This window comes from Lytechinus pictus, chromosome 4, assembly GCF_037042905.1.
Source record: "Lytechinus pictus isolate F3 Inbred chromosome 4, Lp3.0, whole genome shotgun sequence".
Lineage (NCBI taxonomy): Eukaryota > Metazoa > Echinodermata > Echinoidea > Temnopleuroida > Toxopneustidae > Lytechinus > Lytechinus pictus.
In genome coordinates this window covers 14,525,209-14,543,648 of record NC_087248.1, presented here as the reverse complement: position 1 = coordinate 14,543,648, position 18,440 = coordinate 14,525,209, and the positions used below count along the sequence as shown (strand labels likewise).

The window sequence follows — 18,440 nt, the reverse complement described above, 5'->3', positions numbered from 1 at the left end:
TTGAATACTTCCTGGAACCTTATGTGCTTATCACTAAGGCCCGTATTCTGAAGTCAGGTTTACCTTTAACTCAGGTTTAAAGTTGTGGTTTAAGTATGGAAAGCCAATTGTCACATAAACCACTAATGGTAGAAATATCATATTTCAGCTCATTTGGCTCTCAAATCATTCATAATTGTCGAGGAATTATAAATCGACGATTGTCTTCACCATCAATGAATCAGGAAAGAGCACAGCAAACATAAGAAACATACAACTTAATAAAATTTTTTACACTTTTGGCTTCCCATAATTCTAGCACAGAGTTAGACCATGGTCTAAGTTAAACCTGACTTCAGAATACAGTCCTAAGTATTTAAGGATATAGTACATTCCATATTTCTGGATACTGGGTTCTTCATGAATAATACATGTATGTGTAGTAAAATAGCCTCTTGTTAGACAAGAAAAAGGGCATTCTCTTTTAAAACTCACAACACATAAATCAGGCAGTGCTTGCAGACATTACAATGACTTAATATGTTCAGTACTTTAAATGTATCAAAAACTGCACAGAGTAATACTTCATAGAAGCAATGGGGACTGTATAATATATTTTTTTATATTTCATAAATGCAGGTGTTTTTTTATGAAATAGGGTTTTGATAATAAACCCAACAAGTTTAATAAGGATCCTACAGTTGAATATAAAGAAAATCGTAATCTTTTCTCTCAAGTGATGTACATTTTTTTTGTGAACATGCAAATGATAAATGAAAAGGACATTACAACATTTGATTCAATATCTAGCACTGTTATCATACTTTACTAAAGTATGTTCAATTGTATAGTGGATAAGGTTGGTACCAAAACAAACTGTTTAAGGATTTACTTTAAGTTCGGTGGGATTTTGTTGTTTTCTTGCAAAATTTCTATCAAACAGCTCGGGAGCAATTGACAGATACCACCATAATATTTAGCAAATTCCTTACAGCCAGAATTTTCAACTTAAATGTTGCCCTTTGGGTCAGTGAAAGGGGCCTTCGATGATTATCTACTTGATATGTCTACTTTGTGCAAACCTTTTCTTTCATTCTCTTATGAAACTTTGAACCTGAATGACACTGAAAAGAAGCAAGATAAAAGAATAAGTTAATGTACTATGAAGCGTGAGACATACAGACTCTTAGTGCTTTGATGATAAATTGTTACTTATAATGCCACCTTGAACATGTATGTAGTATGTACATTATGTAACATCATGGCCCCATCTTACAAAGAGCTGCGATTGTTCCGATCAATCACAACTATGGACGGCCAGCAACAACGTCAACATCTATTATGCATGTTTGTTCAAAATATTTTCTAATAATAGCTGTATATTTACCGAGGGTAGCCACTTCAGTTCCGAAAACTGTTCTCCCAGCGGGCCCTGCTATTATTACCCCGGCTTTAGCTGGGCTGCCTAGGCGCACAAGCATTCAAGGAATTAATCCTGCCGGGTACCCATTCACCTCACCTGGGTCGAGTGCAGCACAATGTGGATGAGTTTCTTGCTGAAGGAAAACATGCCATGGTTGGGATTCGAACCCATGACCCTCTGATTGAAAGGCAAGAGTCAGAACCACTAGACCACAATGCATTCATTGTTTTCTTTAAATGCCATCATGCATTCATTGTTTTCTTTAAATGTCATTATGCTTCTCTTTGTTTACAAAGGACATTGTGCAAATTTTCTGTAAAAAAAATTATGACACTGATGGATTTCCATAAAGTTACGATTGATTGGATATGATTGGATCAATCGTAACTCTTTGTAAGACGGGGCCCTGTTGTATCAGCGATTGGCTGAACATGAATATTACTCAAATGAAAACCAAGACCTAAAAAAATGGTAATAAATGGGTGGCAAGCAACATAGAAATAAAGATTCTACTTCTCTTGTACATTCACAGAAACATTTCAGTGGCTTGGATAATATGAGAACATGCCAATTTTATTTTGGTACATATCTTCTGGCATGATGTTTTATAATAAAGCATTAACTGATCAAACTTGAATTTGAATACAGAAATTGAGAAAAAAAAAGCAAGAAAAAAAAAGAAGAGAATACATGTTTCAAGTTTTTGCACTTTGAGATGTTTTGCAAAATGACCAATAGCTAATAATACATGAATCATGTAATATTTGTAACTATTTCTGTACAATCAGAGCAACATTCCAGAGCCAAAAATAAGTATACCAATTTTAACAAAGCTTATATTATATACTAGTTTCAATGATTGCCTACAGGTACTGTATCTGTGCAAAATGGCTGCATGATTTGTTTATGTTAGAATCTTTGATTCTTTTTATAATTCTCTGTAAATTGTAAACTGTAAAATATGCAAACTACCTGTGAATAAATGATACATTGCTAATGATATTTGAGCTGTGAATAATACTTGTACTGTTCCTGTATAGTTATATAAATTCATATCATATAAAATGATTAAAAACAATCATGTACAGACAAATTATGTACAAAAAAATGAAAGATTAATGTAAAACAAAGTAAGAGAAAGGCATCTCTGTACAGGCAACCATACCTATTCACCTTTTTCTAACACAGTGGACGTAAAGCACAAGATTTATGTTTAACATACATGTACATGTATGTCAGATGACTAAAAGCTTCTGTTTGTACATCAGTGGTACTGGTAGGTTTGCCAATACTTCATCTGGCTCCACTCAGTGCCTCCAGGTAGCTAAGGAAAAAAATGCTTAAAATCTGAAAAATAAGACACATATTCCTATCTAGTAAACCAGGGGGGAGTTTCATCAAGGATTTTAGCATGACTTAGATTCGCACTTAAATGCCTCGTTGCGTGGGGCACCGCATATCATAAGCCAAGACCGCATTGGTCAGATCGTGCTAAAGTGATGCGCACTACTGCATATTGATCAATAAGCTTGCGCATTGCGTATCATGTACGCGTCAGCATTTAAGTGCGACTCTAAGTCACACTTAAATCTTTGTGAAACACCCCCAGGTTACTAAAACATGATTGGGAATTTATGAGAAATCCATATCTACATTAATTACCAATGAGCAATTACTTTGAAAGCATGGGAAGTGTAACTCAAGCAGCTCACTGGTCTGCCCCCTCCCGACTTTTATGTCATACAATGTATGTGACCACATATTGTTCCCAATGAGGTCAAATAACACAAGAACTCTTCTTCGTATCTGTTGCAGGAAATTTAATAATAATAATATAGAGTATTTCTAAAGCGCCAAATCCACATTGATTATGTGCTCAAGGCGCTGAAATATACTTGGTATATTATTATTACCCCGGCTGTAGCTGAGCGGCCATATATAGGCGCAAAAGCATTCAAGGAATAAATCCTACCGGGTACCCATTCACCTCACCTGGGTCGAGTGCAGCACAATGTGGATAAATTTCTTGCCGAAGGAAATTACGCCATTGCTGGGATTCGAACCCAAGACCCTCTGTTTGAAAGTCCGAAGACTAATCCACTGGGCCATAACGCTCCACTATTTAAGTATTTAAATACCATTCTCAATTAATTATTCCAACTGTGCAATTAACATAGGGGATATACATGTATATCAATATGGTTACAGCATGATATCAATGTACAGTAATTTCTCCCCAAACAAAAGAAAAAGTAAGAATTTTTTCAACATGATTACCCCTTTGACAGTGTCATAAATTTTCATGTACAGTTGAGGCTAGAAGTTTACATACACCCAGGAAATTCAAAGAAAATCTGACACTTGCCAAACATCACAAAATTTACTGTATCTTATAAAATATTTGTGCTATCATGACAAATTTGATATCAAACAAATGAGTATGTCATGCTCCTTCATTACATTGCTTTGTCATCAGGAGCTGAAGAATGTTTAGGTGTCATTTCCCTCCCCCCCCCAAAAAAAAAAAATCTTCATATTTTAGACAAATCAAAATATAAAAACTTGACAAAAACATTTCATATTTGTGCTAGTTACTTCTCATTCTCAACACAAACATTTCAGATTACACTGTTTATTCAGTGGTGACATATCATGATAGAAAATGAAATATGAATCATAGATTTGACATTTATATATTTCGATGAAATATTTGAAAGAATAATAACAAACAAAGAATACATTTGGCATATCACTTTAAAAAAAAAAATGACATCTCAAATATACTTTGATCCCAACTGCATCCCAATCATGTGAAAGAGCTTAAAGGTAAATGCTAGTTTTGGTAACGATACCAAAATGAGTTCGTACAGAATCCAATGAAATGACCACCAAAGTGTCTGTTTGCATAAATAAAACGCATGTGCCAAAGGATTCTGGAAGAAATTGTGTAATTGCTGAGAAATCAGCAAATAAGCACAGGATTCGCTCAAAGCAATAATTATACACAGTCCCACGTGCGCTTATCTGTGTTGGGGAAGTTCAGTCTGAACATTTTTCAGCGTAGATTTCAAGATTTCACAAAGTTCAGTTTATGTAACTGTACCAGATCTAGATCCTCGATGATATACTGACAATTAAGCCTGGTTTTACAGACTTTCTCATGAAATCAGTGTTTACTGCAACTACTGGAATTCTCTTTAACACCCTCTTTAATTTAATACCAAATTCGTCACAGTAGTATCCATATTTCTGAAGACAGAGTAAATTTTACGATGTTTGGCAAGCGAACAAATTTCACTGAATTCCATGGGTGTATGTAATTTTTGGCCTCAACTGTACATTAAATTCTCTATGGAAATTTCATAAAATCATCAGCCATTTTACTTTCATTTTACTCCACTCTTACTTCCAATAACTCCACTAACTCTACAAGGCACGATAGTTTGAGACCATTACATCCTTTTATATGGATATGAACTAGAAAATAGAACCAATCCATTATAAGAAGGTCAACTGATGAGGGGGGGGGGGGTCGAATGTATATTCTTTATGGAATTGCCCTCAATGTCATTTTCAAGGACAATTCAATGAGCTCTCACAGCAGTTCGTAGAAAATAGAACTGCCTGCATTTTGCTTCATAGTGCACTGGGTTTGTACAGTCATTGTAAGTGATATCATACGCTTGATTGATTATAACTTTCGAATGAATCATTTTGGCAGAAAAGATGAGAAAGTAGTATGGAGGATATACATGTATCATTCAAGCAAATTGATAAGGTAATGTGATTAATTTTATGAAGTAATCTATAACTATATATCACAGTGAACAAAATTGAACTTTAGTGGTAAAAGGGACCCATATGCTTTGATATATAGCATTGCTGCCTTTTGGCCCAACAGTCCGGCATTTCCAATCACTGAAGCAAGCAAATGAAATATTATTTTGCTATCTTCAAGTCTTTATCCCTCCAATGGAAGTTTTGTATCAGGTAGATGATCACATGTAGATACATAGAGAAAATGTTTCTCTTGCAACTGCTTTCTTTTAACATTGGCACTTCCACAGATTTCCCTTCAGCGGATGATACACAGCTTATGGATTCATTGCAGATCTTGCTTTGACAGAGAAGTTCATTCAAATTCCATGTCCATGAAACCTTGCACATTTCCATAGTCCAAATCCAGCCGTGCCGGCCAAAGCAGAGATGGAATAATTTTTTTACAAATTCAATAATAACTTACAAAAAGAATACAAGAAAAAAAAAGGCAACCTCTAAGCGAGTGAGGTTACCTTCTCCTTCAGTTCGAATCACCATTGAGACTCTTGCTAAATTCTTTATGTAACTGCTCGGTATCGTCATCCCTCGGCGCTGCACCTTCAATGTCGGCACCATCTGTCAAGGTTGTCGTCGTCCCTTCGGCGGTATCGTCATCATCTCGGATGCTGATGCGGGTGATGTTTTCCGATGACTGATTGTTGTGGAACAGACTGTATGACCTTGGTCCCGAAGGAGCGTCCTTTGTGGGTTTGAGAGAGTAGATGATCACTCCAGTGAAGATGAGGCCAAAGCCAAAGAGATACAGCGCAGAAAACTGGAAGAGGAAAATATAAGATAAGAGAGACTTTAAGACTACGTGTTGAGGGTCAACATAGCTCTAATCAAAATGAAAGATTTTCTGTTTTGTGAACCCCAATCCACATGCCACAATGATCAATCTCTATCTTTTCGATATGTATATACATGAATGTACATCATGTCATTTATATGGGTAAATGAATAAAATAAAAATGATGATAATGCTTTTTCTTAATATATCTAAAATGCACATTTGTTAAAGGACAAGTCCACCCCAACAAAAACTTGATTTGAATAAAAAGAGAAAAACTCCACAAGCATAACACTGAAAATTTCATCAAAATCGGATGTAAATTAAGAAAGTTATGACATTTTAAAGTTTCGCTTATTTTTAACAAAATAGTTATATGAACGAGCCAGTTACATCCAGATGAGAGAGTCGATGATGTCACTCACTCACTATTTCTTTTGTATTTTATTATATGAAATATGAAATATTTTGATTTTCTCGTCATTGCCATGTGAAATGAAGTTTCATTCTTCCCTGAACACGTGGAATTCCATTATTTTAACATTTTGTGCTTCAGGCAAGGAGGTCCTAATTATCAAATTCGTAAAAATTGAAATATTGTATAATTCAAACAATAAAAAACAAAAGAAATAGTGAGTGAGTGACATCATCGACTCTCTCATCTGGATGTAACTGGCTCGTTCATATAACTATTTTGTTAAAAATAAGCGAAACTTTGAAATGTCATAACTTTCTTATTTTACATCCGATTTTGATGAAATTTTCAACATTGTGCTTGTCTGATTTTTCTCTATTCATTCAAATCAACATTTTTCTGAGGTGGACTTGACCTTTAAAGATGTTGAATTGATGCTTTCAAGAAACCATGTTTTCAAGAAGTGCTTATATGAAACACACATTTTGGGAAGAATTTTCAGTTCATCTATATCCGCATGGTAGAAAAATAGATAAGAGGATGCAACTATGTTTTAATACATGATTCAAAATGCCTATTCTGGCCTTGGCAAACTGAGCGTAATCACATCCAAGGTGGGGTGGGTCTCCGCTTGGCGACTACTCAAGATATCTTACCACAAAATGGAACACGAAGAGCCCGATGAACAAGGTGTACATATCAGCTGTCAAGATGGACAGGTTGGCCACTGTGGCACTACTCCACTTGATGACCACAGGGAAGAGAGAATAGAGACAGAACATACACGCTGCAAAGGCTAGGAGCAACAGGATCGCCTTAATGTCCCAGGAGAAGGTGGCGAGTTCTTGACGCTCCAGAGCCACCCTGAAATGACAGAGAAAAATGAACAAGAATAGAAAGGAACTCGCTTTAAAGTTTATGGCTGGATGTTCGTAAACATGTATTGTAGATACCAGTGTTTGCATCTAACTTTTCTGAACAGATGCTCAAGCACAGCTACTTTGATTTACACCATACCGGATTTGCGATCTCTCCTTGACAAGAAAGTCTTACAAAGACTTGTGATTGATCCAATTAATCTTGGCCAGCAATAGCATCATTAGAATTCTCAAACATTCTCTAAATATGAAAAATACTTGTGCATACACCATTTTTTTTACAAGAACACCTACATGTAGCGCTGTCTTTAATTCAAAGTGGGAAAGTGAACACATTTTCAACTCAAAATGAATGATAACATGTACTTGAGCATTGTTCCGTTGAATCGTTTAAAAAAGTATATCTCTTCACCCTGAAATGAACTTTGATTGGACATATCGTTTACTTTTATTCTTCATATATGTTTATGTTAATATGTTATTATATCTTTGTAACTACTCATTTCTAGTGCTTAGAGATTAAAGCACTGTATAAGCTTAAGGTATTATTGTTATTACTGCACCCTGCTCTTAAAAAAAACAACTTAATTTCCAGGCAAAGCCAAATACCCTTTATTGTTTACTGGCATTGACACTACAGTATAGAGGGAATGATAATGAAAACAAAAACAAAACAAAACAAAAAACAAGTGGGAGGGCATTACCATGAAGGGCCATGCATGAAAGGATGGTAATGATACCATCACTCAAGCATAAACTGCAGAACTATTCTCTTTGGTTTATTGATCCCCTCACAATGACACGCACTGCTTGGGAATCTCCTATCTTCAAGAATGCAAGTTTTCTCAGTATACTCCAATTAAGCCACTATCTATTTTATTCCATTCAAAATGATAACAATGTACATTGAGACTATCATACAGCATGATATTCAGCACCAATTAGTGGGGAGTCTGAGTCACCTAAAAGAATTGAATTTCTGTCAAGGCTCTCCATTAGAAGTCACTCAAGCATACAATGAAATCCAAATTGCCTCTATACAAACAACACAAAAGACTCTAGTCATCAATGCAAACTCGTTATAAAGTCTTACATGTATTTCCTTGTTTTTCTCATTGTCACCTATCCCTCCCTCATACTATTCAGTGTATACATGCACACTGTAACATCATCCCCATATAATAGCATACATGTAGCAGGAGTAGATGAGATGTTGCAATTAACTAAATGTACATGTAAGTTCAATTACAAACCTAGCTTAAGTTCCATAATCAAGCACAATGGGCTGTTGCAAGAAATATGACAAGTTCATATTAAATGCATTTCATCAACAAATCTGTCTTGTAAAAAGGCCTTGAACTGATATTAATAAAATACTATTGATTTACATTATTTGATGGAACTAAAACGTACAGTGTAAGTTCCCTGCAATGCCCCATATGTTTATCAAACTCAGAGCCCATGTTAAGAGTGTTCTGCGGAATGGGGTGGGGGTGGGGGAGGCAAGTTGGGGTGCAAAGGACATTAAAACGTGGTTCCATAACTGTCATCTTCATATAGTATTACCTAAAGTTTTAGCCCGGGGGGGGGGGGGGGGGGGGGGGCCACTTACATTGACGAGTGGATACCATGCGCGACCCCAAAAAACACGTAAAAAGGATGTCTTTTTCAAGATAGGACACGTTACGTACGTAACGTGATAAGGGTGTCAAAAACATTAAAATAATGAAAATAGGGTATCTATTTTCACCAGGAAAGCTACGTATTTAGGGTCAAATTTGCGAGGGTGTAAAAATTAGGACTAAAATGTTTTATAAAGGATGTACTTTTGCCCCAAGAGTCAACACTACGTGTTTAGAGTATGATTTACGCGAGATGTGGTAGGTGGGGCTGTACTACATTTAAACCCAATGATGTAGGTGAAGGTAAAACCGACGACCGGCGTCCGTCACATAACAATAACAAGTGGAATGCCTCTGGCCGTCTCACCTGCATCACGCGATTCAATATAGCAGCAGTGCTGATTTTGAAAACTACTGTAACTCGCACAAGATGTTCAGTGATACTTGGTTACTCGTATTTCCACGTTTTATGAATTAGACCAATACACTTATAGAGATATGATGGCAATTCAACAAATACCCCCAACATGGCCAAAGTTCTTTGACCTTACATGACCTTTGACCTTGATCATGTGACCTGAAACTCGCACAGGATGTTCAGTGATACTTGATTACTCTTATGTCCAAGTTTTATGAACTAGACCAACACACTTTCAAATTTATGGCTGTAATTCAACAAATACCCCAATTTGGCCAAAGTTCATTGACCCTAAATGACCTTTGACCTTGATCATGTGACCTGAAACTTGCACAGGATGTTCAGTAATACTTGATTACTATTATGTCCAAGTTTCATGAATCAGATCCATAAACTTTCAAAGTTATGATGGTAATTCAACAGATACCCCCAATTCGGCCAAAGTTCATTGACCCTAAATGACCTTTGACCTTGGTCATGTGTCGTGAAACTCATGCAGGATGTTCAGTGATACTTGATTAACCTCATGTATAAGTTTCATGAACTAGGTCCATATATTTTCTAATTTATGATGACATTTCAAAAACTTAACCTTAGGTTAAGATTTTGATGTTGATTCCCCCAACATGGTCTAAGTTCATTGACCCTAAATGACCTTTGACCTTGGTCATGTGACATGAAACTCAGGCAGGATGTTCAGTAATACTTGATTAACCTTATGGCCAAGTTTCATGAACTAGGTCCATATACTTTCTAAGTTATGCTGTCATTTAAAAAACTTAACCTCAGGTTAAGATTTGGTGTTGACGCCGCCGCCGCGGTCGGAAAAGCGGCGCCTATAGTCTCACTCTGCTATGCAGGTGAGACAAAAATATCGCTGTACTTGTTTAGGGGGTCAATTCAGGGAACTTGCTATATGCAAGAGTATCGTTTTGTTTCCAATACTTGTTAAGGGTAGGGTTTCACACGCCAATACTTGTTAAGGGGTGCATTTTCAGAAAAAGGAAAATAAGTGTTTAGGGTGCTTTTCGAGACCCCATGGTCGCGCATGGTATCCACTCGTCAATGGAAGTGGCCCCCCCCCCAGGAGTTTTAGTATGCTTTACAATTACAAACATATTTACATACGTACATGAGTCTACTGTATAAGTGATACAAAGGGGAGTTTCATTGGGATAGGATTGAATTTCTCAATTTCTGTCATATTTCTAACACTATTAATCCATATGTAATATTGAAGAAAAGATTTTTATGAAGACGGACTATTCAATCTGCAACAATGAAACCATAACAGAAATTTACATCCAAAACCTGATCTATGTTACGAATTCTTAAGATACCCTAATCTAACCTTTACCTTTAAAATAAAGGTTATAAAACATGTAATAGAATCGAGTACAATGAACCTTCTCTAACTGAAACATTTTATAGCTGACTAAATGATAAGATACAGCAATAAAGATTATAAAAAGGATTTTATGATTTGGGTAAATGGTAGTTTACAAATGACAAAGTCACAAAGTACAAATTTTGGGAAAATTGTGCAAAATCACAAGCTGTGGAAATTCAATAAAGAAGATTACACTTCACAATGAACTGAAGTAATCCTTCAACTTAAAATGCCAATCCTAACTTTGCCTTCTTTATTGCCATACATAATAGTGAAACATAAAGAGAAGTTATGGAAAGTGAGAAGTCTTTCTCAACAGATGGTCTTTAACTCATGAGGAAAGTGAGAAAAAGAGCAAAAAGAAAGTGATAGACAGATCAGTGAAAAGGGAGGGGACGAGACAGGCAGGGGGAGAAAAGAAAGGAAATATCATCATTATCTGCATTTATTATATAAATATAACAACAGAGAGATCAGTAACAATAAAAATAACAAAAAACACCACCAAAAATGTTGGACTGCCAAAATAAAAAAATTAACAGTAAAAAATGATTGTGAAATAATAAAAAAATCATCCTACTCACAGTTGTATTCCAGATACAAATGTCCCAAAGAGTCCGACCATGCCCAAGAATTCTGTTCTTGTATACTGACGGACCACATACTCCTGTGCTACATTGGAGACACCGTAAAGACTTGCTCCAAGCAAACAAAATATGTCACCCAATAGCTTGTTCTGGGCCGTACCATCTGCAAATTTAAAAATTTCAAGTAAAAAGGGATGGATTTAATAAAATTGAAACCTACGATTCACCTAAAAAAAAGAAGATACAATTAAAGATACATATGAGAAGAAAATGTACAATAATCAACTCATACTAATTTCCCTAGCTATTTCATTTTATGAGCTTGCTTTCTTTCATGGCAAAAGCAAAATCACTTGACTTCATCACTATCTCAAGTGAGTTCACCAGCAAAACTCCCCAAATTCTGTTGTTATATTAGCAGAGTTGAGAGGGCTCTGTGACTATATGGGGTCAACACACTTGCAATTTCTAACCCCTGAACCCGCCCCTCTCTCTCCCCACCTCCCTATATAAAAAGATAAATGGTGGTTAAATTTATGTCAAAAAATGTACTGTAAATACAGCTTTACACACTTCTGACCATATCTTATGGTTAGGAACTCCCTTTTCTTTGATGTAAACAACAAATACAAGACCTGTGACCCAATTGCAAATGTTAAGATCACTGTTGCAAGCACAGTTTTTTTTTTCAACTAGGGCATGGCCAGAAACCAATCCGACAACGTGTTGGGTCAAAATTTATCGCATGAATTTATTTGGGACCTCAAAACAGGACAGTTGTCTGTGCAGCTGAGGCATTCAAATGGATACCAATGCATATACTGTATACCATTTTATTGCTTTGTCCAGGAATTCTACGAATGGCCACCTGTCTGTCCTGTCATCTTTAATACCTCCCTCTGGAAATATTAAAATATTCTTGAACCTGGAATAACTGCAACATTTACAGTCAGTTTCATAAATCATTTTGCCTGTAATTTCATTCATGAATTTGCTATCAGCCAATCAGATGTAAGAATTTCAGTAGTTTACAACAGCTGTCAGTTGAAAGTCACTTACAAGCTGCTTCATGAAATCCCTCTAGCTATTCTCTGCTAAGATACCCTATTTTATTTTTCCCAGATGCCATTCCTGAGATTTATCAGCATGAAGATGAACTCTGATTAAAATACATTTTCTACATATAATTTTCTGGAAAATTTGATCAAGTATCAACCCATCTTTATTAGAAACTAGCAGAGGTTCACAACTAAAAGCCAGAGAATGTTGAATAACCAAATTGATTTTTAGAATTTATTACCCCATGCAACCCTTAATTTACTTATTAAAGAAAAGCGAAAAATAATTTACTTTCAAAATGTAATAAAATCAGTGGACATTGTAAATGGAACACACAATGACCCAGTCTGGTTTAACTTAGACCGTGGTATGAAAGTCAAAGCTAAAATTACGAGAAGCCAAACATTCATGATTTCATGAAGATTATATATTTCTTATATTTACTATGTTCTTTATCCAAACACTAATCCAAAAGAAAAGTATTTTACTCATTATTATTCCCAAACAAGTATTAATGACTTGAGCACCAAATGCAATGTCAAATTTTTACACAATTGGCTATCCAAGCCGTTGTGTTTAATGAAAATTGGCTTACCGCCAGCTCTGCCTGCAAGTACATCAGCTCCAATGAGAGCCCCAAGGCCAGCAATGCATGTTACCACACCAGCAATGTGAATGATGCGATAGCGAGTACGCAGGATGAGAAACGAAAGTAAGATTACCACAGGTATGGTGATACAATCCAACAGCTAGAAAAGGAATAATAATCATACAGTGATATAAACAGAGTAATCAAAATAATTGATATAAATTGTCTGCAAGTAAAGCATCATCCTTCCTTTATCTTTGTAATGGAGATGCCAAAGCAGTAACCTGCACCAGGTAAATCAGACCCTGGTTTCAATTTGCTATCAATATAAAATGTTAAATTATGGTGAGATACATGGAGAAAAAGCTTTTGCAAAATAGTAACAATAAAGAATTTAATAATAAATCAGGGACTCGAGTTTTATAATTATGAGGGCCGCAATAAAAAGCTCTCCTAAAATTTTTATGGGGAGTGGTACTGGTAGGGAAGCACTGCAAAAAGCTCTTCTTTGACATACAAAGGGAGCTTTTTTGTCTGATTAACAAAATGGATGGAGAAATGTACACCAAGTTATACAACCCACAACCAAAGGAGACAATAAATCAGATGCCCTGAATATATATGCAATATTTATCTCATTTTAAATGTATTATTGCTTAAATGCTTAAATGTAATTGCGTGTTATTAATCAAAACCTTGATTAAGAATGAGGGTTTCAAGGTTGGCTCTAACAGTTCGATCATTGACTGACACTCGTTCGACATTCAGATTAAGTGACGTCAGAATAGAGATTATACATGGATGTAGAATGTTGTACAAACAATACAGAAGTGCATGATGTTAAATGTACTTGATTTCTAGTTTTTCTGCATTTATCAGTTTATGTAAAAAAAAATCAAATTCACTTTATAGGCGAGCTATAAATCGCTCTACCAGAAATGGATTAAGGCTAGCCGTAGCAAGCGATTGCTCTCGCTCCCTTTAAAACTGAGTCCCTGATAAATCTTGCAACCAATACATCACATCAATATGGAATTTTCAGAGCTAGACAAAAATAGCACACTGCTGCTCTTAATAATCCAAATATTTTACTTCTTTTATTTTCATGACATCACAATGAAAAGGTGTATTTCTACCTGGACACTTGTAAGCGTTGTATACTGGTATGCCTTCACCACCAAGTAGTTTGCCTCCACATCTACGAGTGCTATCAGAATGTACTTCCACCATCGCTTGGTGAAGATGTGGTAAAAGTTCTTCTCCCTGGTCTTGCGCAGGCACAATAGGGTGCAGTACACCAGCGCCAGGAGAAGATAGTTTGCAAAGCTTTGGGTAGTGGGGGCGTTGATTCCATGACTGTCGTTCAGGAGCTGGCTGGTGACCCCTGTGCCACAGATGAGCAAGGATAACGCTTGGCCTCCAAGGAAAACCTTCAGGAAAGATCTGCCATGAACAAAAAAAAAGTTTTTATAGCAAAATGAGATGTGAGTAACTTGCAATTCACAAATGTACATGTAAGTTACAGGGTAACAAAGATAGAGTGCTACTGTAAATAAGAAGAATAGAATAAGCAGGTGAAAAATAAAATGATTCAACAAATTTTATGTGCCTGGGTTAGTTTGTTTTTAGCAAACCAGCTAAAATGTGCTACACTGAATCCTATGTGAATTCAAGGGGTGGCCTTAAAATTATGAATCAGGGCTACTCTCTCTCCCTCTCCTGTGTTCTTCCTCCATTAAGATCGGAGATCTTAGTGGAGCAAAGAGGAGCAAAGAAAGCAAAGAGCACTGTACTCAATGGAAGATCCTTGGCACAGTAACTTCAGCGAAGCTGTGCATTATGGACAAAAAATGTGTTTCATGGTTTGGAAACAGTTTATACTGGAGAAAACTAAATGGACAAAGTTTGCTGTTTTTTTAAGCATTTTTTTTCTCTCGAAAGGACTAAAAAATGTCTCTAAAAAGGGAGAAAAAGATGGGAAATTGCTCACTGAGATGCACTCTGTTCAATTACCCATAGTCTACAATACATGTTAGAGGCCACAAGCTTTTTTAAAGCAAAAGTTATACTTAACTATAAACAAAGTTAGAGAAGAACATGACATGAATTCTTCGTTTTACCACAAGTTTTGGTTTGGACTTTTTGGGTAGACTACTTTTCAAATTCCAAGCCTGGGAAAGTGAATTAAATTGCACTACTAATAGGAGTGGGCTATACATGAGTCAAAAATACTTTTTTTGTAATTTCAATATGACAACAGTTTTTTTTTATTCCTTGTAATGTATCTCAACATGAAATGACAATATTTTTTGTCTCAGGTCCGAGAAAAAAGTGTGCCGAGTCAAAATCCAAAATGGCCGCCAAAACCCCCCAAAATCACAGTTTTGGCCACAACTTTTTTATTTGGTGGTCAATTTCTCTGGTTTTGGTGTCTATTCATATGTTTTTGGGGGCAGGCAATTTGTTTTTCCTATAATTAGTACTTTTAAACCATTATTTGTAGAGTTAAAAGGTAATTATACCTAAATTTTCCCATTTTTGTAACCTTTTTTCAGCCAAAAAGTGGGTTTTATCATCCTGGGGTTCTGGGATATTAGATGGTACGAGGTCAACAATAGCAAGCAGCTTCATGTGGCTATATTGCTTTTATTCCTCCACTTTGGGTTTTACGGATATTTGTGAAATATATCTTATTAAATAAAAAAATGTCAATTTGAATCCAGGAAGTACGAAAGAGAGAGAGAGAGGGGGGAGAGAGCTGGGGAAATGGAGGTGGAGGGGATAGACATATGAATTTTAATTTGTAAAAGGATACAAAGAGGAAGTCCTACCATATCTCGCCCTCTTGCTTGTAACAGGTACCATCACAATTCACATGTACTCTGACTCTCACGAACACACTGCTGAGGTCCACAAGATGAATATGCTACACTAAACTTACAATTCCTGTTCACTCATGCATTTAATTTCAATTGAGCAACTCATGAAATTTGCCTAAGAAACCAAAACTTATCTCGCTCATTTATTTAGCATATCCTTAGCTTTGTAAGTTCCAAAGGACTAACCTCTCGAAAACTGCACTTGAGAAAAATTCCTGCCCAGCCTAGCCGCCTAGCTTAGTCTCTCAGGAGGGGAGAAGTGGGGGGGGGGGGGGGGGGTAAGAGATGGAGGGGTTGCTAAATGTTCTGTTGACCTTTATCCCATCAACGTACTTCACCTAGCTACTTAAGTCCTATCTTACCCCCTATTCTCATGGACACATTGCTGAGATAATCCCATGATAAAGTCAAAATGCTGCACTAAAAATTGCAATTCATGATCACTCATGCATTAAATTTCAATTTAATAACTCATGAAATTTTCTCAAACAACAAACTGATCACAATTGATCATTAATTCATTACAAAACCCTCCCCTTTGCAAGTTCCAAACCAAAAAACCTGAAAGAAATTGTAAGGCTAATTCCGGCCCAGCCTAATTTTCATTTCCTTTTTTTTCAGTGGGCACTGCTCGCTCGAGCATGACTAGTTTTCCAACTTTTTAGTGTCATTTGAAAGTTGACTTTATTGGTTTTCCATTTATAATTATATAAGTCTTTTCCCCCAAAGTGATATATATTTTATTTGGCAGCCATGCATTCAAGTGTATAGTTTTTTTGGGGGACGCACTGTATAGTGGATGGGACCTATCACACATGGAAGTACGAAGTCTTGCCAAACAATATGCACAATGGGAATATTTTTCTAAAAACGTAAAACTGAATAACACTTTTTTTGTCACAAAGTCACAGTCACATCACATACAGGAATGCATTTGTAGCATCTGCGGCATGCTGCAAGCAGCCGACATCACATACACACACGACATCCACGTGAATAAGCCTGTACCCCCGAACACACACTCTCTTCAGCATGCAAGGCCCCTCTACTAGCCACGGCCAACTAACGTAGTGGCACAACAACAGCGCATACCCTTGCTCATGTTGCTGGTCTGAAGAGTGATGCGATCGCGAACTCGTGCACCGGCTTGATGGTGCCTTGGTAGTCCGGTAAATCTAAAATTAAAATATTCATGGTTTTACTTACATCGTAAATAAAGGTGAAAATATTTTTCTTGTTTTAGTCCAACAGCTGGAATGAATTTCTTCAGTAGTACTAACGTACGGAACATCGTTTCCGAGAGCCATGCTGGTGTCGCAACCATAGAAAACAACACATGCACACAGTATGTAGTATACTTCGCAAGACACTACATAATCCATATTTACGCGACAAGAGTGACTGGCGATGAGTTTACTTTATTTGAGAAGTGGACCCGCGGGGAGGGGGAGGGGGTACGGAGGCAAGAGGAAAAAAGGTCATGGATACATGTATCTCGATCGGGCCCGGATCTCGGGATCCGGCCCCCCATTCTTTTCCTGCACCCCTGGGAAATTACCCCCTTTTAATTATTGCATGTTTGCTTGTTTGATGGATTATTTGTCATGAAATGAAAAAAAACCCCTAAACAATATGATGCAGGCGCGAATTAGCAATGTAAAATGCGGGGGGGGGGGGAAGGGCGGAGGGGGTGCATGCTATTTCTTAATCTTTCTTTCAGTGAAATGGAAGTATACTAATAAATGGACGAGTTGAAATGATATAGGCCTACATTAATTTATTTAGTTTATGATTAATTAATATGCGCTTACTCATGGGCGGAAATCCCAGGGGGACGCGTCCCCTCTACCAAAAATAGTAGGGGGGACACAATATTAAATGTCCCCCTCAGTACTATTTTTGGTCTTTTATGATGGAGAAAAATACATAATCAAAAATCGTAATAATATGTATTTTGGACTAAATGACCTTACATTTTTGGTGAAAACCCTTTTTTTTGGTGCTTGTCAATTTTTTTTTTTTTGGGGGGGGGGTGATAACTTTTTTTTTTTTTTTAGTTGTAGAAGTTTCCAGCCCGTGGTCCCCCTACATTTGGGGACAGATTTCCGCCCATGCACTTGCAGAGAAGGAAGCAGAACGATGCTAAATAAGATACCGTGGGCGCTAATCAGGCACAAAAAGAGTATGGTTTTTCAGGACACCTTATCTGATATGAAGAGCAGGCACCTATGGAAGGCAAAGGGGCATTCTTTAACACGTAAAACAAGTCCTTCTCAGCACTAGCGTACCTACGGGGGGGGGGCAGAGGGGGCAGTCTGCCCCCTGACGAGCCACAACCCATGCAAAGGACGTATCCCTGCCCCCCCCCCCTGACGAGCTTGAAGACCCCTTTTTTTTTTTTTTTTGCTTGTCAATTTTTTTGGCGGACGGTTTTGCCCCCCCCTGTGAAATATCCCAGGTACGCCACTGCTTCTCAGGTGAAAGGGGCAAGGTAGAACACGTTTGTGGGGGGCACTGATACGAGAAAGGGCACCTATAAGATGGCAAAAGGGCACTTGCTAAAAGTAATGGCATAAGACGGATCCTTCTCAG

At 36.9% G+C, this 18,440-nt stretch overlaps 1 protein-coding gene across 1 annotated transcript; it reads right to left on the bottom strand.

Moving 5' to 3' along the window:
• Positions 1-580: 580 nt before the first annotated feature.
• LOC129259485 (solute carrier family 35 member F2-like) lies at positions 581-17,216 on the bottom strand. Its single transcript, XM_064098456.1, has 6 exons — positions 17,055-17,216; positions 14,106-14,412; positions 12,976-13,129; positions 11,319-11,484; positions 7,083-7,290; positions 581-5,996 (listed from the first exon to the last, which is right to left on the bottom strand). The coding sequence occupies exons 1-6, from the start codon at positions 17,153-17,155 to the stop codon at positions 5,703-5,705; spliced, it is 1,230 nt and encodes a 409-aa protein (XP_063954526.1). The 5' UTR covers positions 17,156-17,216; the 3' UTR covers positions 581-5,702.
• Positions 17,217-18,440: the final 1,224 nt, after the last annotated feature.